General features: G+C 36.3%; 1 protein-coding gene across 4 annotated transcripts in view; it reads left to right on the forward strand.

The window, feature by feature from the left end:
* The first annotated feature begins 338 nt into the window (after nucleotides 1-338).
* The window catches only part of LOC149785282 (muscle LIM protein Mlp84B-like), a 52,701-nt gene continuing 31,013 nt past the window's right edge, over nucleotides 339-22,026 (forward strand). Inside the window, exons 1-4 of one of the 4 annotated variants that reach the window (XM_089979155.1) lie at nucleotides 339-397; nucleotides 15,787-16,093; nucleotides 17,310-17,466; nucleotides 21,245-21,411. In XM_089979155.1, coding sequence (XP_089835281.1) covers nucleotides 15,994-16,093; nucleotides 17,310-17,466; nucleotides 21,245-21,411 — 424 coding nt within the window. In that variant the 5' untranslated portion in view covers nucleotides 339-397; nucleotides 15,787-15,993. Of the gene's footprint in view, nucleotides 398-423; nucleotides 823-6,318; nucleotides 6,463-7,825; nucleotides 7,902-15,786; nucleotides 16,094-17,309; nucleotides 17,467-21,244; nucleotides 21,412-22,026 lie in introns of those variants that run through there. The other 3 variants (XM_089979154.1, XM_089979156.1, XM_089979157.1) reach the window with 3 other exon arrangements.

Genomic DNA, 22,026 nt, shown 5'->3' on the forward strand with positions numbered 1-22,026 from the left:
TTTCCGAAGGGGGGGGGGGGCGTTTAATTTTGTTTAAATTAAGAAGGGTTCCTTACACTCATAAGTTTAGGAACCACAGGTCGAAAGTAAAAATGTAACGCACTACTTTTCCTACTTGTTCCGTTAATGTTATATCAGCTTACTTTTGGCCAGTACAACTATGCAAGTTTCAAGCTCGTTTCTTTATGAAACACGTTACTTTTGTTTTTGTGTAGAATATGTTACTTTTGTTACAGAAATCCACTGGCAAATTGACGCCGACGCCATACTTTCAGCACTTTTATGAACATTACATAGATTTGCATGCCGTGTGCAAAAAGGCGCGCCACTGAATGCCACCGGAAGCGGCACATTACACAGGTGCGAGCAACTTAATCCGTGTGAGATTCGAATCAAGGTGAGTTTAAATAGTGGTATGTCATGGTGTGTGAGCAGGTTGTGGCTGGCATTTGTTTACATTCTAGTGACACCTGGATTTTTCTACATTTGGTACGACGTGCTATTGTATTATTCGTGTTATTGCCTGGCTTGTTATGCAGTCATATTTAAATGCAACAGGAAAATAGCATGTATTGAAGACTTGATGATTTAAAATTCAAATCAGTTTAGAGTTCGCTGTACTCAGTTCGAGATGATATAGCCTCAGTTCCACTTTGAAGTATGTATTTATTACAGAGCTATAGCATAGTTCTTGCATGTTATCACCGAACGTGACATCCAACGAATAACGTCAGCTGGAAAAGTGCACTGGATTTAACGTTGGCTGATAAAGAGACAAGGCAGGTGGGATAAACGACATACTTCCACATAGGTGTTACAAAGGTCATTATTAACTTTTATTTATTATTGACAAAAAAATTAATTATGGACAGTTTTTAAAAGCATTTCGAGTTCTCGGTTGATCCTAGTCCAAGTTTCCATTGACCCGTTCCAACCCATTTTATATATTTCGCCATTTCTGTTGGGGTGTAGGGTCGGAACCCATTGCCTATCAAACTGTTTGTACATGCACTCCACGATTTACGTAAATGTTCCGTTCCGTAAACTTTTACGCAAGTCGGAATTTGACCCACCCCACATATCAATCACACCCAATAGCCTATAAATGTATACTACTACATCTAGTGTTAGATCTTAACATTCTTTCTTGGTAATGAGTGTCTTTGAAGTGGTTGTTAGAGTAAGTTACTTTGGTATGAAGGACTATTAGGAAATAAATTACAAACATTGGAAATGGTAATTTTTATTGATCATAAATAGAAAAAATAATTTACTATTTATTAGTAGTATGATGCAAGGTTGCTGGAGGTAGCATTTCAGTTCTGGATGATGAAGGATATAGTTGCTAGATGAGGAAAATGGAGATGTCAGAAGCACAAGGTTGTCACTAGTTGAGGTTTGTGTAAGAATTTTGTGATGTAGACAGCTTTGGTCATGCGAAAGATTTTGGCGTGGTGGAAGATAATGGCCATTCAGTCTTCCTGACAAACTTATCAAGAGATGACTGGATACTGGTCTTGTTTTTCACTTCATAAATCTCTGAATAACAGGCTAACTTATCATACAGCTTCTTTGGACTTTAAAGAACTGAGTGGCATTGGGGTATATCTTTACAAATTGTACACATTGCTGATGCAGTCTCATGGAATGCAAGTGCCATTTCCTTTGTGATAAAATGTTGTGGCTCTTTTTCAGGTTCTGACTGGTTTCTGCAACCTTCGCTGAATTTAATACAGTAAGGTCTTCATTCCATAATTTATTCCCATACTATTCAATTAGCATCAACCTCTAATTAGAGAAGCTCAGCAAGTTGCACCGTTTTCTCTGCAGCGTACTCATTAGTCTCATCTATATGACTCATGCCAGGCACAAACTGGGGGCATAACTTTTTCCAAATTGAATTTGAACACTTTTTGGAGTAACCTCTTGCCACACCTTTGCAATGTTCAGATTGCCTTGATAAACATAGTATGACTTCCAAAAATCCCAGAGTGTCATATCGATGTCTTTTTTTGCATCCAATGTATGCGCAAATGTCATGCATAGATAGTATACTTTGTCCATTGGCTGGATGAATGAAGTCTTGTTGGGTGGCAGGAAGACGACTTTTACATTGGGATGAAAATGATTCAAATTTGCAGGATGACATGGGGAGATATCAAGAAGAAGCAAAATCTTAAAAGAAAAGTCATTTTCTCAACAATAATTTGTCAGCTTCAGGGTTGAAACAGTTCATGAACAAGTCTTCAAAAGGAGGAATATTAATCCATGCTTTATAATTGGAATAGTAGTACATGGGAAGAGTTGCCTTAATGATACACTTAAAGGTATATGAGTTCTCAGACTGGTAAACAAGCAATGGTTAAAGCCTATAGTTACCAGACATCTTACCCCCTAGTAAAAGAGTTAGTTTGTCTTTTGCAGCTTTGAAGCCTGGCATGTATGTGTGTTCTGGCATTTTCTTCCAAAACAATCCAGTCTCGTTGATGTTGAATACTTGTATTGTATAACCACCTTCAATGATGATTTCTTTCAACACATTGGCAAACATTTGGGCTGCTTTATTATCACTACTAGCAGCTTTACACTCGCTTTCAGATTATGAAAATCATCATGATTCTTACAATTGAACCAACCATTACTAGGTTTGGGATGCATCTCATAAATAGCTTCATTTTCATCCCCAAATCAATTTTAATGTGTTTATGAATGGGTTGAGCAGTTGGGATCACAGCTCTCAAAATCACTTACAATGACAAAAAATTTTGAAAAATATGAGAATTCTGTGGGTATGCATTCAGTGGCGAATACAACATTCAAATGAAAGCAAGCATCACATGAGGTCTGTGTGCATTGCAGGGGATCCGATTCGCATGACTGACAAGAATCCCCTGCAGATGGGTTTTGGTTGATGAAATCTACACATCTAAAATGGAGAAATATATAGTTCAACATGATTATAATCAAACTAGGTATTTTTTAATATAAAAGTGATGTAGAGTTCGGTATTATCTGTAGTTACCTTTTGGAAGAAAAAGGTTAGTATCGTTCGATAAAATACTACTAACTCACAAATTTAATACCTGTACACTATGTATAGTACAGTTAAACCTGTCTTGAGAGACCATATGTCTTTAGAGACCAGGTTCTCCATATACGGATTTAGTGATTATATAGTATTATAACATGTTATGAGAGACCACCTGTCATGAGAGACCATTATATTCAGTCAGATGGGATGGTCTTTCGAGATAGGTTCCACTGTATTGGGCTTATGGGGAAGGTTACTCAAGTCCAACTTTACATAAGTCACATATTATGTAAGTCAGGGAGTGTCTGTAATACCTCCACTGTGCAGTGATGGAATAGGGCGGCCACTTACAGCTGTCCCAGCGAGTTATAACTACCTTGCATACATGTGAAAGAACTCGGATCTCAGACCAGTAATCTTTCAAGCCAAGGTTCCGATATGTTAGTCTATATACACCTTGGCAGATTGATCAGATATTTGAGTGCTTTGCACTAATGACATCTATAGTATGCATGAGTTTCCTTCTTGAGTATGTACTGACCACTGACCATTACTATGTAACAGTGGTACATGGACATTGCCTTGATATGGAATAGGTAATTGACTTCAGAATTATATTTTGTAAGTTGAATATCGAAAGTCTGGCTACATACCAGGTTGAAGCCATTCCAAATGTATTTGAGGATAAGGATGTAATTGTGCAAACATGGGCCAGTAGTGGAAAATCACTTATTTATGAGTTCATTGCAGTTGTGTGCATCCCATGTCTTCAAAGATCACTTTGTATTTTGTGAAGAATGGATAATGTCCTCTCTGTATCATTATTAGAATGTTGCAATGACTCAGTAACTGTGCTCTTCCAGCAAAGAATTTCTTGATTCAACTTCCTGCTGCTATGTTTGTAAGGTTGCTGACTACTCTCCAATAGTCTGGTTCTACAGTGTAAGGCACTGACCCTGATATCTATGTTTTGGGTTTTGTTTTCAAGTTCCATTGACCTACATTCAGTTTGTCTGGAATGTGATGGAATCCAGGTATGCCGAAATTGGATTCATTTAAAAATGTCTTTTAATGAAGTGAATACAGATATATTAAGTATTGAAGAAAGTGTTTAGATAGCTTCATTTCTTTCCTGATACTTATCCAATTTAAAATTGGTAGTGATGTATATACTATAGTGTAACAGAGTTCATACAGTCTTTGAAGGTCTTTGAAAGTTTTGGAAAAATCAGGTAGCATTTTTAAGGCCTTGAAAGTTTGGGAAAATCGAGCATATTACCCTGAGGTATTTAGAAGTCTTTGAAATTGAAGTAAACCCAAACATTTGAATTTCTTTCGATAATCACAAATAAAATTGTCCGAGGTTGTTAGATTCTGATGTAGTTGAGTTTTTTTCTTTTGATGACTCGTAAAGTTTAATTTCTTCATTAAGCAATATTGTAGTATTCTGCATTTGTTGTTTGCTCATATAACATAACTTGTATACAAAATGTTAGTGAAAATAGGTCTTGGAAATCAATGTTTATGGTCTTTGAAAGTTTGGGAAAATTCTTTGAATTTATCATTCAGAATTCTGTATGAACCCTGTGTAAGTGTGAGCAATGAGAGGCTGAATTAATTCATTCAACTTTAACTTGAAACATCTGGAACAATGCAACAGCAGTGAAACAAGACCATTTTTAAAAAATCTAAATACTTAAGTGTTTTTGCAGAAATCATTTTTAGTCAGTCTTTCCTTTTATCTCTATTCCACCAAAGTACAGAAAATTTTGAATCCAAGACTCAAAAGCCAACACAACCACATTTGATCCCTTTATTGCTTAAAATACTCAATAAACATCACACAGAGTACAACAGTAAAGTAATCAATTAACAGCTTTACATGTATACACTGGCCTTAATCCCATTACATGGCACGGCATCATAGCACCAGCTGCAACGATTGATGGAACGATTCTGGTACCTTGTACACTGGTTGTGGCTGGATTCTTTATTGCACATAAATATTCAAAATGTTTTTTTTCGAATCACACATGTTAAAGTAATGTGATCTCGCTTTATAATTATGCAGGCAATCTGTTTCTCATTCATAGGTCACATACTTCACTTTGTACACAAAGTTTACTTTTTTTCGATAGAGGTATGTTAAGTTGATGATGTTCATAAGGGTAAGGGCATATATTAATAATTTTCTGGTCTTTCAACATCTTGAAAATAAATTTTTCCATTTCATCATCAGTGTGATTGAAGATTTTTATGGCATATTATTTTTTTATTTTTTTTGTACAAGCTTGACAGACATCTCTTTTAGAATACAGGAGGGACCTGATCACCAATTAGAGGGGCCCAAAGTGTCGGGCCATCATATATTTTTAGCACTGAAGTGTAACATGTTTTAGAGCAGGGGTGGGCAAACTACGGCCCGCTGGCCACATGTGGCCCGCCAAGGGTTTTCATGCAGCCTAGGAACAAGTCATCATTCGCACTGACTCTGTTTATGTTACTCTGTTTATCAAATAAATGTGCTTCTTTTGAAGTTTAAGTTATCAAATATTAACAACTGAAAATGAATTAGATGTTATTTAGAAAAACCTTTTGTTTTTGCTGTTTCAAATATTAATTATTTTACTTAATGAACTATGTGGCCCGTGACAAGGTGTAAATTTGTGTATGTGGCACTTGCACTGGAAAGTTTGCCCACCTCTGTTTTAGATGTTAAACACGTCCACGTGGTGAGGAAGATTTAAATTTATTTTGAGGTTAAAATAATGACAAAAGAGACTAAATTCATGCAAATGCGCAATTTGTCATTTAATAAATGATTAGTTTGGAAAGAAAATAATGACAAAAGGTATTTGTTATAATACTTGTTGGTAGCTAATGACTGTATCATGTAACTACTTTACATTTTTTGAACATGTAATTTGTATGATTACAGTATAAATCATGACCTCATTCAAGTGTGGGATGGTCATTGACAGTGACACAGATGTGAAAAATAAAATATGCTTGTCTTTATATATATTGTCATTAATTTCCCTATAAGAACTTAACTCAGATATTATAATAGATCCATGGGTAGATTTTAATAGGCCTTGTGTGACACTGTTTTTGTATGATTCAGAATGATAATCTATCCTCAAAACCTGCTTTTTTGAGGATTTCCATAAAAGGAGAAAGGATTTCCTTTTTACATGTTATAGCTGTAGGCTGAGTAATGCTCAGTGAATTTAATAATATATAAGTCATATATCATGACAAAATAGCTTTGTAGCAGGTTTGATAATAGTCAGATGAGTGCCTTGGTGTCTGTCCACCCACCTTAATAATGAAAACTCAATATGGTGGTCACTTTAGCATCAGTGTGCGAGTAACCTGAATGTTGAAGGTCTTTATTTAGTTAAATAATAGGTGGACTTTACCAGAAGGATGTAAGTTGTCACTAATCCATTTTTGCTGTTAATTGCTGTCAAACTATGGTATTCATTATCATAATATATATGTACCATGACTTTACAAGGGAATGATCTTATCTGTCTTTTATACTGTATTCTTTATGGTTTATGGCTAGCTGTAAATATACTCAGAAAAAACACAATGCCTGTTAAAAAAATTATTACTTAAGAAAAAAAAACAAAAACCTGTGCTCCTTGTAACAAGACCAATGCTTCTAAAATTCTGCTGATTCCATTGTTTTTCTTCTGAAATCTTATTTCATTACTTATTTTTGACCACCCATTATACTTCATAGTTCATCATTTTTGTCAATTGCAACTAATAATTTAAAAAAAAAAAAATTCATATAAAGAAACTTTTAAATAAAAGATGGTGTCCCCTGTTTTAATTTGTTTTCTTGCCTGTTAAAGGAAATGTAATTGGTTTAGTTGGCCTTTATTATGTAACATATCCTTTCTAATTAACTTGTCTAAATGAATACAAAATTACTAATTGTGATGAGTAATTGTAAAATCATTTACTTCAAAGGAATGACAGGTATTTTAGAACTGATAAGGTTAGGAAGGCATTTGACCTGGCATGCCTGGAGGAATCATTTGCAAAGTGTATACTTTCTCCATTAGGTTTTCAATTATCGTATGAGGGCTGTAAACTCCAGTCTGCCAGTCTTTAATATGTAGGTATTTACAGCATCGTCACACACACAGACATACACACATATGTTAATTTCAAGTGTTGATCTGTTTATTGCCAGTATATGTTACTTTTTGACTTCATATTAGTCCACAGAAAGTAATTATTTTATTCAGTTTCAGCATTAATGTTTATTAACCCTTGTCAAGGTCTAGTAAAACTATTTCAGGCAAGCAGGATGTGTATAATTCATCCTACCATATGTACATGTTTGTAAGTTGGATCCAAGTGCAGACTAATGGTCCTAGATTTGCTGTTGAGTAATGCACTGACAGATAAGGGTCTGTTTAGTTATAAATAATCATTAGGACAAACAACTTGGATTCTCTTTTACCAGGGCAGTATGCAACAGTAGTTCCAAGTTTGTTATTGGGAATTGGTCCTGACTTTCAAGTTAGTATATATGGTACTTTTCAAATGCCTTAACCCTGCTAAGAGTAATGGTGTATGTCAGTTAAACCTTTAGGTGGAGTGCAATCAATGATAACACTACTGTTATCTAAACTCCAATTACTTGGTATGCATTAAAACTGAGACACTCACATTTCTATGCCAGACCTGATGGGTTAAGATAAAGACACAAATTAATTGCTGGGTCTGACATGCATAAAATAGTCTGCTCTGCATAATCCCTGGTCTTCAAACAGTCCAACTACAAAACAGCAAACTGGAATGAAAATTTTGTTTACATGAACAGTGTTGAATCCAGAGCCTGTTGGTGGTAGATACTGTTTGTTTGTTTGTTTTTTAATTCCATCACTGCTGGCATGGGAGAGTAACTTATCTATACCAGAACTATTGTGTTGTATTTAAGCTGTTCATTGAGCTTTAAATGTGCATGTTTGTGTTTGTTGTGGATTTTTAACGTAGCTTTAACAATTTGTCAGTTTTATCACTACAATGTCTGCATTGTGGCAGTTTATAGATTGTCTAGCACTGGGGTATCATGCCACAGACATGTAGCATGATGTCCCACCGTATAAAATTATCCAGTCACCAGACCGACCAGTCCTAACACTAACCTCCTAATGCTGAGCGCCTAGCAAGGCAGCTGTTAGAATAATTTTTAAAAGCCTTTGGTATAACTCTGTCTGGGTTTGAACCCTCAACCTCCTGCATCCGAGGCAGATGTTTTAACCTTTAGGCCACTGGAGCAGTCGAGCTTTAAATGTCTTATTTAACTTGAACTTAATGAAAACTGCTATTTGGATACATGTCAAGAAGAGTAAGCTAGCTATACCAAAAACTAGTAAGTTCAACATATTAACTCACTGCCGTCTCACCTCTGTCTTGCCCTAGAGCACTCATTAAGCTTTATTGATTCATTATCACAGCAAAGTAAAGATGCCAGCATATATTTATATAAGCATGTAATTGCTTTCTATAAGAAAAATGTCAGTAACTTGCATTTACAAGAATTTTAAGTCTCAATTTGTTACAAACTTTCATACTGAATGATCTGGGACCCCGAGTGGCCAAGTGGTCTAAAGTGCTTGCCATGCTGGATCACTGCCATCTCACCTCTGTCTACATGGGTTTGAGTCTCAGGCTCGGCTAATCTGGGTATTGTAAGAAAGCTTGCCAGTAGCTTCTCTGGGGTCGGTGGTTCTTTCTGGGGTTTTCCTGGGTTCTTCCTCCATCATTTATATTGGCCGCCATGTGTAGCCTATCTTGTGCTGAATAATGGCGTTAAACCCTACAACAGCAACATCTGCATATTACCTATCAGTTGATTACACTCAATATTTTTCGACTCAATTTCACCAGCACTTACAAAAATTGATATTTAGAAGCATCTCAATATTTTCAGTGTTGCGCCTTTCTTTAGCTACTTGGGAATTATTTTATGCACCTATTTTCTCCATGTAATGTCATACCAAAGACTTACTAAAATGGTACTAGCAGCTGCTCAGCAGGACTGGATGTCTTGGTGTCAGAATAATGTGACTGGGTGGGACACGATGCCACAGTGCTAGATATACTATAGACTGCCACACTGCTTACATAACGATGTGACTCAGATTGTTAAAGCTACATTAAAAATTCCAAAACACACTATATTTTTGGTAAATTATAGGTTTCATTGTTTACACTTTCTCGTTTTATCAACAAGCTCTGGTAATGTCAGTTAAGTGTCTTACAGGTTGTCAGCTTCATCCTACTTCACATATACAGTAAAACCTGTCTTGAAAGATCACTGCTATGCGAGACCACCTGTCTTGAGAGACCACATTCTCTGCACAGATTTATTGATTATATAGATTTATGACCTGTTATGGGAGACCACCTGTTTTGAGAGACCATAATTTTTGGGCAGAAGAGGTGGTCTTTCAAGACAGGTTCTACAGCTTTTGGATGCCAACATTTAACATACACAAGGTACTGACCATTTAATGGGGTGAAGCTGGGGGTTGCAGTTTTCTTTCAAGATGAGATTTATTTTTTCTAAAGATAATGATTTTTTTCCTTGAAATAATATAATGGATATCATATGTTATTTTGCTGTAAGTCAGAGCAAATAGATTATTCAGATATCTCAAATATTGTGGTATGTCCATATTAAGTATGTTATAGCCAAATCTGCTAATCAATTTGATCTACTGCAGGTCTAATTCATGACTTAACAAGGGGGGCCCCTGAGTGGCCGAGTGATCTAAAGTGCTCTCCATTACGGATCACTGCCATTTCACCTCTGTCTTCGTGGGTTCGAGTCTTGGGTTCGGCCAATGTGGGTATGTGAGAAAGCTTGCCAGTAGCTTCTCATGGGTCGGTGGTTCTTTCTGGTGTTTTCCCAGGTTCTTCCTCCACCATTAATACTGGCCGCCATGTATAGCCTATCGTGTGCTGAAAAATGGCACTAAACCCTACAACAACAACTTCAACAAGGTTAAGCTTAACTGCTCTTTCTCATTTTCTGACTTCAAAATTTAACTCTATTTTAATTGTTATTTACCTATACTTGTGTCATTCTGTATTTTGACATTCTACTTGACTTTATTTCAACCTTTTTTCATCTGATTTTACTCCTTCAAACTAGTTGTGGGGTCAGGGCGGGTGGGTTGTACACTTACATTTTATTAACCCGTAACCCTTTTTCTTGATTTATCTTTTTATTCTTTTCATAGCAAGACACCACCATTCCACTTTCTTTCAGATATGCCAGAATCTGTAACGTGCAGCCTAACTTGAGTTTTCTGTATTTATCCTGGATGAAACCTTTCTTGAGGCACTGGCTGTAAACCCTAGACTGTATAGAATTTCAAATATGTAGCAGAAACATGATTGACTGGCACAGTTAGGCTTTTACAGCAGTTTTCTTTTGACATCTGAGCAGGGTACATTATCAGAGACCATATTGATTTCATACATACAGGCCTGATATTGGCTAAATTGGATCTGGGAACAAAGGAACTGTCATGTTGAGCATAGATTCTAAATTACCACTTTCTTTGCTTTCACAGAGATTTAACAGAGCAATTAGTTTTGTACAAGTTGATTCATCTAGAAAAAGTAAATGTTTAATAGCAGGAAGTACATCAGTGACTATTTAGTGCCAGGGCAAGGCATGGGTGGGGTAGGTAAAGTACTTTGCCCTGGGAGGAACAATGATGGCTGACTATGACGGTCCAGGTAGGATTCAACTCTGGGTTGTGAGACTGGCACACTACTACTATACCACCTCAGGTCTCACAGATTGAAACACATACATTCCTACTAGAGAGAGAATTAAATTCTTGATTCGGTTTTCTGTGTTCCTTTTTACATTTTTTGTTTCATTTAATGTCACACTATTCCGTGCATTCTTATAGTGTACACCAAAAGATTGATTAATTAGATGCTCATTTTTATATGAAGCTAGCCCTAAGTATCTGATGAAAATTGATGCCCATACATGCCTATGAATGTAGTCCATCCAGCCCTTCTAGCCATTGCTGAAAACGTGGACACTTTCCAGTAACAATCCATTAAGTCGTATCTTTCATTGATGCCCCATCATGAATTTGACAGCTTATAGCATTTCCCTAGTCTTTTGATGTGTTGGTGTGTCAGCATATTTAAACTTTTTCTTTGTCAGTTTTCAAGTACTATAGTATGGCGCCTCCCCCCCCCCCCCCAGCTGTGATTGATACACCACTGTGAAAAACACTGTTGTGGGGGATGCCGTCATGAAGAACCATATTTTTCATGCATGTATCATTGTTTTATATAATGTGTAATTTGTTGAGAGTACAGTCAATGGGTGCTGAGAGACCACTTTTAGTCAGCAAGAGTGGTATATTAATATGATGTGTTTTGGACTAATGCAGAACACTTTGATGGCAATCCTTTAATCCTTTCCTGTTGCTGTTGTACATGCATTATTTCCTTGTGACGATCACTTCAGTGGCCTAAGTGGTTAGAGCGTCTTCCTTGGATGCAGGAGGCCCTGGGTTCAAACCCAGGCAGAGTGATACCAAAGACGTGTAAAAATGGTACTTGAAGCTGCCTCACTTGGCACTCAGCATTAAGAGGTTAGTGTTAGGACTGGTTGGCCTGGTGTCAGGATAATGTGATTGGGTGAGACATGATGCTACATGTCTACAGCACGATAACCCAGTGCTTGACATCACTATAAACTGGCACACTCCAGACATTGTAGTAATATGACTGAAAAAATTGCTAAAGCTATGTTACAAATCTAAAGCACTCACTCTTTGTGATGATCCCTAAATAAAACCATTTGACTTGAGAAAGGGGGTGGGGGCAAATTGAAAAGTGGTCTGGTTTCAGATGGATGTTTGAAGTGTGATGAAGTCATCAGGAATGTCCAAAATTAGTTGTGACTGACTGCAGTTGGTGAGTGCTCTCATTTTATTGATCTGATAGAAAGGTGTTACTGTTATTTAAAATGTAAAAAGTTTCACAATTGTACTTTACGTTTCATATTGCATAAACTGTATTGAAAGTAGTTAGTGAGAATGAGAAAATCTTTTGAATGATACAAACACAGGTGCATCATCTATGTACATACTGTATACTGCACTACCTTGTATAGTACCACAGGGTGTATATCACTATGCAAGATAGCAGCAAATCTGGATGAGTTGGATTTATACATCAGCACACATTTATCTGTACTTTTTGCATACATATCTTGTATAGGATTCCCACTAAGCACCTGAGAACGGCTTTGGGCTTTTTATAGTTTAAGGAAATAACAGGAAACAGCTCTTGTGGAATGATCTTATATTTGACAGGTCAGTGGGTGAGTTTGCCTTCAGGTTACAGATTGTGTTAATGTGGTCTTTCTGATATGCTTGAAGCATGTTAATGCCTTATAGTCATATACATGCTTTAACAATCTACACACTGCAAGTCTGAAGTTCAAATAGATATGTCTGTTGTTCATCTCCCAAAAGTCATCGGGCTACCAGGTGAGTAGATCTTCTATGTATGGACTGTCAGGATAATGTCCATCTTTGCTTACAAATTGAATCCAACTGGGAACAAGTTAGATGGTGATTTGCAGTTGCATAATGTGCTGGTAGATCAGGGTCTTTGTTGTTAGTTCTACTGATTACTCTAAACATAAAGTGCTTATATCCAGATCTGCTGGCGCATCATGCGATGTCAGATCTGGGCCTGTGCAGTTTGACTAGACTTATATGCGAGTATGTAGGGTACTATGACACAATCTTTCCAATTTTCTGACTTAAGTATTTTCAGGTTTTTGTTGTTACATCCTCATTATTTTGGCCCCTATTTCACCAACACTTATGAGAATTGGCACATAGATGAGTAACTTGTCAATACACTGTACTTTAAGAAGCTGTTGTGAGCTAATTTTCATGCTTGAATGACTTAAATTTTCAGTTATACTTTTGTTGCATGGACATATGTTTGGACCTTACATTATTATTATGTTGACTTGTGGATGCATTTTGAGGAGGTTGAATAAACTTTATCAGAACTGAAACTAGGTGACTAACACTTTATCAGTCTGTGTATTTTCAGCTATTCATTTTACGTTGACAATATCTTAGATCCAGTTTCACAAACACCTGAGAGAGAAAAATGTATGTCAGTGTATTTCCAGGAAAATAAATCAGCCATAAAATAGTAGGTCACTATGACTAAATTTTCATGCATGAATCATTTCATCTGTTACATCCTCTGTATCTTTAAAACTATTGGTATTATATCCAGACTAATCAAACCTTGTTTTTACCTTACACAGATTATTTAGTATTTTTCTTTATCCCTTTGAAATTATGCGAGTACCCTGAGTTTGAAGGAGAGCAGGACACAATCTCCCCATACTTGGGTTCCTAGAAGCATGTTGTGACCTTGCTTGTAAATGGCACAGTTAAGAACTAGTGAAGATATTTTGATGTAATTAATTTGGTATGAACATTTTTTGATAGACTTACATGTGCCTTTTATGGGTTTTGTCAGGTCAACTCTACATTTCTAAATAGAGTTATGGCCCTTGATAATTGCATATTGGACCAAACTTGTATCTTGTAGCATTGAAACTTTCTTAATGTATGCTTCTGTGTTGAGAAAACTGCAGCATAGCACCTAGGGCATAAACTGCTGCTTTTATTCTTAAGGTTCCATAACCATGCATGTAAAAAAAAATTGACGCTGAATAAATAGGACCTTTCTACATTTCATTTCAGTTATCGGTCAGATAAAAAAAAAAAGGTAACTTATCAGTTCATTGTGGCCTCCCAAACTGATATTTTTGGTTTTAATCTTTCTGCATAATTACTGGTACATGTATCATTAATCCTTTATGGGTTTAATCTGACTGGCTATTTTGGACAGTTGAGCATCTTATTGTCTTAACTTGGAAAATTGGAACGTTTCTTGCAGTCAGCAGAACTCAGTAACCACTTAATGTATTCTGATCTAATTTGGTAAGAATGTTGTTTCTTAGACCAAGATGTGCCAGATATTAATTTTATCTTTGTCTGCACTTCATTTGACATTAAGGCACATGTCAATCAACTAGATGTATCTTTCCATGGCTTGTTGCTTCTAATTGGCACAGTTTAAGAGCCATTTTATATAAATTGAGGCAATTTCTTTCTGGATGTTGTTTCATACAACTTTGGTGTGAATGCAGTTTTGTACACCTATGCATCTTGTTTCCTCCATTTTGGCCAGGGTTGTGGCCTTTGTTGATCAGCTTCATATCTTTATCTTTACATTTTTGACGTTTGTTTTAATTTGAAGTATTCCACATCATCATTTAGAGATGTCTTTGCTTCAGAATGCCCATCTTCGGTCTTTAGTGTGCAGCATAAGTTATATAGACCTTATATGGTTCAAGGTCTGTTGGAGCAAACTGTAACCAATTGCAGTATACCAGTATGGAGCACTGAAAATCTTAACACTAATTTTCCTGATTGGGTGGTCATACCAACATGGGATTTTCAACAAAAGTCTTGTAATGGTGTCTAGTTTGACCTAAATAAAAATGGTGCCAATCTTACATCCAGTATGGCTGCTACAGTTGTTAAGTTGAAAATCTTTCTTCTCAGGTATGTATCAGAGATGGTTTCAACACAAAGCGACCACTCCGATGGCCTAGTGGTTAGAGCGTCTGCCTTGTAAGCGGGAGGTCATGGGTTTGAACCTCTGCCAAATAATACAAAGGTCTTATAAATGATGGTACAAGCAGCTGCCTCTCTTGGTGCTCAGCATCAATAGGTTATTGTTAGGACTGGTCGACTGGTGTCAGGATAATGTGACTGGGTGAGACATCATGCTACGTGTCTGCGGCATAATGCCCCAGTGCTAGACATCACTATAAACTGTCACACTGCAGACATTGTAGCGATATGACTGAAAAATTGTTAAAGCTATGTTAAGAATCTAAATCAAACACGCACATACACCAATTTGGAGCAAACTATAGTGAATGAGGCCCATTGCAATATACTGTATTTACTCACTTATGAGTCAAGTCTAACTGCAAACTGCATAGACCCAGATATGCTGTTACATAATGTGCCAGCAGATCTTGGTCTGTACAGTTTTTTTTTAGGAGTAATCAGTAGAACAAATAAGACTGACCGTGATCTACAGGTGCATTATGCTATGGCAGATCTGGATCTTTGTTGTTTGCTGTTTGACTTGGCAGATAAGTACATATAGTACCAGTATGGAACAAACTGAAGTGAGTGAAGTCCATGGAATACACCAATAGGGAACAAACTGTATGAAGTTGGGTCCATTGAAGTATACTGACTGCTAATACCTCTAGTGGTCAAAAGGATATTGAAATTGTAGCTGATTTTCATACATGTATTTTAAGTGTATTGGACTCTGTTATCTGTCAGTTATGTCAGATACTTAAAGTATGTTTTGGTTAAAGACTTTCTGACTGATAATAATTAAGTCATTAGATCACAGCATATCTCCAGTTTTCCATGCATGACGTTACATGGGCTGTATGATTTCTTTCCTGGATGGATAATATATATAAGATAATGTTCTGGATGTCAGTCAGCATACCACTTACTGTAGGTTAAGCTTTCTTAACATCCTTTAATCAAATAGCAAATTAATTTTCATAATTATTTCAAATTTTAGTTTTTGTTCTTGTTCTATTTTAGATCAAGAGGTATTATCTACAAACAAACTGAGAAAAGTAGTTTGTAGAAGCTTAATAGATAAGCAATCATCACAAGAAAACAGCATAGCTGATTCATCGGGTAGCATTCTGAATTTGCATTGGACCAGTCAGACTTTGAAGTTTACTTTCAAATAAACATACTAAGCACTGCAGTCAGGAAACCAGTTTATTCAAGAAAATCATCATAATGTCATCAGACAGATGTCCACGCTGTGGACATAGAGTGTACTTCGCAGAGGAACAGCGAGCCCTTGGCAAACTCTGGCATAAACTTTGCTTTAAATGTGGTAAGTAGATTACACCACCATTATTAGTCTTGAAAGTGTTATCAGATGCTAAAACTTATGTATCATTTCTGGTGGCGCTGGCAGCATGTCTATCAAGGGATCCCCTATACTACAGTAGTTTCATTTCCAGAAGCAATTTTCTGCAAAGGTTAATATGCTTTATATCTGGGTTTTTCTTTGTATTAAGTAATGAGAATACCATGGAGTCTCAGTGTTGTCATTAGAATCTTGCAAAGAGTCCTGTTGTAATCATGAGAATCCCATAAAGAGCCCCAGTGTAGTCATTAGAATCTTGCAAAGAGTCCCACTGTAGTCATGAGAATCCCATAAAGAGTCCCAGTATAGTCATTAGAATCTTGCAAAGAGTCCCATTTTAGTCATGAGAATCCCATAAAGAGTCCCATTTTAGTCATTAGAATCTTGCAAAGAGTTCCATTGTAGTTTTGAGAATCTCATAAAGAGTCCCATTACTGTTGTGTTAATAATATAATTACTTTTTTAATGTGGGAAATCCTAACTGGAATTTCTTGTATGTCTGTTGGGAAGGGGCCCCGAGTGGCCAAGTGGTCTAAAGCACTCTCCGTTACGGATCACTGCCATCTCACCTCTGTCTGTGCCGGTTCAAGTCTCGGATTCAGCCAATGCGGGTATGTGAGAAAGCTTGCCAGTAGCTTCTCGTGGGTTGGTGGTTCTTTCCGGGGTTTTCCCGGGTTCTTCCTCCACCATTAATACTGGCCGCCATGTATAGCCTATCGTGTGCTGAAAAATGGCATTAAACACAACAATATGTCTGTTGGGGTTTCTCTTTCTCATCTTATATGCACTATGGTATTTGCATATAACTTTTTTGTTAATTTAATTATCACCATCAGTTTTAAGGTTCAAACAAAGATTTAAAGGAAAAAATGTTATATATTTGTTATATAAACATAATGTGCTTGCCTTAAACTACTCTTTTTTTAGTCTAATTTTTTTATACTTGTATTTTGTCATAGCTATTGGGCTAGCTCAAATCTTATCAGATTTATTCATTTTTCCAACCTTTTATGAAATTTTGGTAGCCTATTTGTCTCTTGTGCTTTTATAATTGGTATAGCCCATTGAGGTCTGTCTAAATATTGCTGTACAGTTTAATATAAAACAAACAGCAAGTAAATTGCCTTGTGCAGATTAGACCAATCAGTTATCAATCATATCTCTCTTATTTTGCTTTAAGCCACCTGTAACAAGCTGCTGGACAGCACAACCTGTACAGAACATGAGGGAGAAGCATTCTGCAAGGCCTGTTATGGCAAGCTGTTTGGGCCCAAGGGCTATGGCTTTGCAGGTGGTGCCTCTGGACTTTCTGCCAATGCTGATTACGTGACACAAGAGTGAGTATTTTTTCCTGTCTGTCCCCCTCATCACGTTGATTCATACATATGAAACCACACAGTAAATATGGTAAATATACATGTAATATGCAATTAATGCTAGATGGTTAGTATATATAATGATGCCCAGAGGCATTCATGAATACAAATAAGTTGTTTTCATTCTCACTGACATGCACATGCTTCATTAATCATCTATGACAAGCTGTTTTGGCACAACGTGTATGGCTTTGCAGGTGGTGCCGCAGGTCTTTCTGCCAAATGCTTATTACATAACACAAGGATGAACAGATACTTTCTATGTACTGCACTTTTCACTATGCATGTATTCTACCATCATAGTATAGTCCAATGTGTGTGAAACCAAATGTTTGGCCTCTTAAGACAGGATGCAGTTGCGTGCTTAATAGATGTTCCATTTTATGAAAGTTTATGAGACCTGCAAGAAATTGGCTATTTAAAAGAGGTTGTTTTTTTATTAGAGGTGGTCTTTTAAGGGAGGTTCAAGTAATACAGATCTAGTCTAAGTATTTAATTCTGTGCAAAATATTCTATTGCAAATTATGTCTGGATGAAATGGATTGGACTTAAAATGTCTAGCATGAAATGGTCCCTGTTAGAGTACAATGTCTAGCATGAAATGGTCCCTGTTATAGTACATTGTCTAGCATGAAATGGTCCCTGTTAGAATACATTGTCTAGCATGACATGGTCCCTGTTAGAATATATTGTCTAGCATGAAATGGTCCCTGTTAGAGTACATTGTCTAGCATGAAATGGTCCCTGTTAGAGTACATTGTCTAGCATGAAATGGTCCATGTTAGAGTACATGTCTAGCATGAAATGGTCCCTGTTAGAGTACATTGTCTAGCATGAAATGGTCCATGTTAGAGTACATTGTCTAGCATGAAATGGTCCCTGTTAGAGTACATTGTCTAGCATGAAATGGTCCCTTTTAGAGTACATGTACTGAACTGCAGACAGCACATATACAAACTTACCCCACATTAGTGGATAATAAAGAGAATGAACAGGACTGAACCAAATTGACAGGTGGATAATGCAACAGCCAATCTGGGTTGGTGTTGTTTTCAGTTGGGTCCATGTCATACTTGCCAAAACTTTTGAAAGAGAAATCCTAACATTGGATTCTGTGCAGAAACCTCTGGTCATGCTCAGGGATAAATGGGACAAAGTCCTTTTAAGGATGGATGGGTGCATGGAAGTAAATTACCACCACGCCACCACCATTTTCTAAAAAGGTAATAAAAGAAATAATTGTTTCCCTTTTGGTTATGCTTTATAAACAAATATTTATTAGTCCAAGACAATGTGAATTTTACTTTTTCTATTTGAGGATGTGTCCGCAGTTGACATGACACTTAAACCCATGGACACTGGTCCTGCAATAGCATTAACCCCTCCATTTTAGTCGATTGGTTGAGTCAGTGAACTGTGATCAGTAAGGCACCTAGTAAAAAGCTAATTCACTTTTCCAGATGTTCAGCACAATGTAGACAATATGCATGCAAGTAAAAAAACATCTCTGGATGTGTAATGAAGTCAAATAATGATCTCTAGGTGTGTAATGAAGCTAAAAAAATGATCTCTGCATGTGTTATAAAGTCAAAATGACAATCTCTAGATGTGTAATAAAGTTTTTTTTAAATCTCTAGCTGTGTAATGAAGTCAGAAAATGATATCTAGATGTGTATTGAAGTCAAAAGTGATTTGTAGATGTGTATTGAAGTCAAAAATGATTTGTAGATGTGTAATGAAGTCAAAAATGATTTGTAGATGTGTAATGAAGTCAGAAAATGATATCTAGATGTGTATTGAAGTCCAAAATGATTTGTAGATGTGTAATGAAGTCAAAAATGATTTGTAGATGTGTAATGAAGTCAAAAATGATTTGTAGATGTGTAATGAAGTCAAAAATGATTTGTAGATGTGTAATGAAGTCAAAGTTTATAATAAAGCTAGTAAAACTGGAGTAAATTTTAAAAATCCAGTCAGTAAACCATTTTAATATTCCCAATGCCAACCCAATGACCCTGACTTCTGTATTAAAATCTGGTCTGGGTAAAATCCAGATAATTGGTAAGTATGGCATGTTGTACACAGATAATACACAAGAATACACAAAAATAGGTGACATACTTCAGAAATATTTTCTTTTATTTGAAAACTTAACCCTTAAAATGCTTTGCAGTACAAGATCCCTCAGTGCTGAATTGTTTAAGAAAATAAAAAGATGTTTCAATAAGTATACACAATAAATACACAAACCCTATATGAAAAATGATGGTAGATCTTTAAACTTTATGATTAGCATCAAGGCACATGTGTAAGTTTAACATATTTGCAAATACAGGTAAAATGCCAAGTTATGATTATATTTCATCTGTATTGTTGTTTGTTTTTTTAATGGAAAAGTTCAAATATATCTTAGAAATATTATATATTCTTTAGTAATTCAACCATGTACCTTGTACATGTAATGTCTGTCACTGTCTTATATCTAAATTGTGAAAATCACAGGTAAAGAAAAGGTAACAGCTTGTAAACATCCACTCCATGAATGTCAGAGGTAAGTTTAGACCCCCAGAGTCAGTAGTAAATGTTGATGAAAATTTGTCACTTGTTATTTATTCTAATATCATCAAAACTGAGGTTCATATCTGGTGAATAAACCTCAGCAAATGCTTCATTTTTTCCGATCTATGGATGGATCTTGTGTAAAGAGTCACCTTGATTGTTCTCGTTGTCTGCCAGGTGTAAATTGCTTTTAATAGCTTGAAATCTATCCCATGTTCATTTTTTTTTACTGAAGTATGGGGCTGATATCACAGTATCAGTAGCCCTGTAAGAATCGTGATCAGATTTATGTACCAAACCCATTGTTATAATCAGTGCAAAAAAGAGTTTTAGCTGCTCAGGTGTGACAGGCTGCCTTTCTTCATGCAACTGTTCTCCTTCAAGTCTGCTCCATGAACTCTCTAATCTGCATAATGATTTGTTTGATTAGATTAGATGATTAGATTCAATAACTCGTCATAAAAAGAGCCTTAAATAGTCCATAGGTTCATTATTTGCCATCTTGACATTTAATTTTCAATTACCAGCAAATTTGGGAGTGGACAGGCATGCCATCTTTTCTTGTCCAGCCAGCATGTACATCGGACTCCAGTTCCACATCAATTCCAGGCTCAAACTAACTCATGGGTATTCCCATCAACTCTTCGCCAGCTCCAGTAATTTCATCCTCCTCAAATCCTTCAAAATCATTGTCATCGTCACTATCAGAAGCCAGTATTTGTTGCAAGAAATCACCATCATATTGAGTGTCAGCCATTTTAATTTTTTCAAGGTACAGTGTACCACATACTCAAAAGCGAGTATTTGTAAAACTTCTTCTCTAAATGCATAGTAAAGTACAAGTATAAACCAATCATATATAGTTTTACAAGCAGTCATGGCTAGTTGAAGTAATAGGATGCATACATTGTTGCTTACCTGGAAAACGACTTTAGTCACGACAAGCACTACTAGACATCGACCGACAGCACAACTAATGTAATGTCTAGCACTTTAAGGGTTAAGCCAGTTTCTTGAGGCTCGATAGATTCAGGAAAGTTTTTATTACTAGAGTTGTGAATGATCTCATAAAAATAGTTTGTAGAACAAAGTAATTACAAGAAAGGTAAGTTTCCTTCAACTAGCTATTGTACTTTGATACATTTTTTTCTGCTTTACAAGATTGTTTTTCCTGTTGCAGACCCACCAGCTTTGCTCAGGCCCAAGCTGCCCCTATGTTGCAACGGGGTGACTCAAGCACGAGGTGGGGTGGTACTGATGCTTGTCCCCGCTGTGGGAAACCTGTTTATTTTGCTGAGGAAGTCAGAGCAATTCAGAGAAAGTGGCATAAGCTGTGTTTACGTTGTGGTATGTTTAAGTGTCTTCTAGTTGAAATCTTTGGTTGTTCCCTTTGAGCAAGCCTCCCCACCAATTGTAAATTATACATAAAATAGATGTACAACTAGGGGTGTATGTCACCGAGAAACATGCATAGAGACACACAGATTTTGGAAATCTTTTATTCTCCATACAAGATGTTTCAGTCCAGCTTTGTCAAGCAAGTTGTATAGAAATGCATTTTCTTACTCAGAATTGTATGCCTTAAATATATTTTATATAACCATTGAAGCAAAGTGAAGCATACAAAAGCAGTATAAATTTACGGTGCTAGTAAATAGGGTACTAGTGTAACTAGTATAAATTGACAGTGCTAGTAGATAAAGCACTAGCATAAGTAGTAAAAATTGACAGTACTAGTACATAGGGTACTAGTGTAAGTAGTATAAATTGACAGCTAGTGTATAGGGTACTAGCTTAAGTAGTATAAATTGACAGTGCTAATACATAGGGTACTAACATAAGTAGTATAAATTGACAGTGCTAGTACATGCAGTACTAATTTAAGCAGTATAAATTGACAGTGCTGGTACATAGGGTACTAGCAAAGGTAGTGCAAATTGACAGTGCTAGTACATAGGATAC

Source organism: Sinohyriopsis cumingii, chromosome 13 (genome assembly GCF_028554795.1).
Source record: "Sinohyriopsis cumingii isolate HCF-2022 chromosome 13, ASM2855479v2, whole genome shotgun sequence".
NCBI lineage: Eukaryota > Metazoa > Mollusca > Bivalvia > Unionida > Unionidae > Sinohyriopsis > Sinohyriopsis cumingii.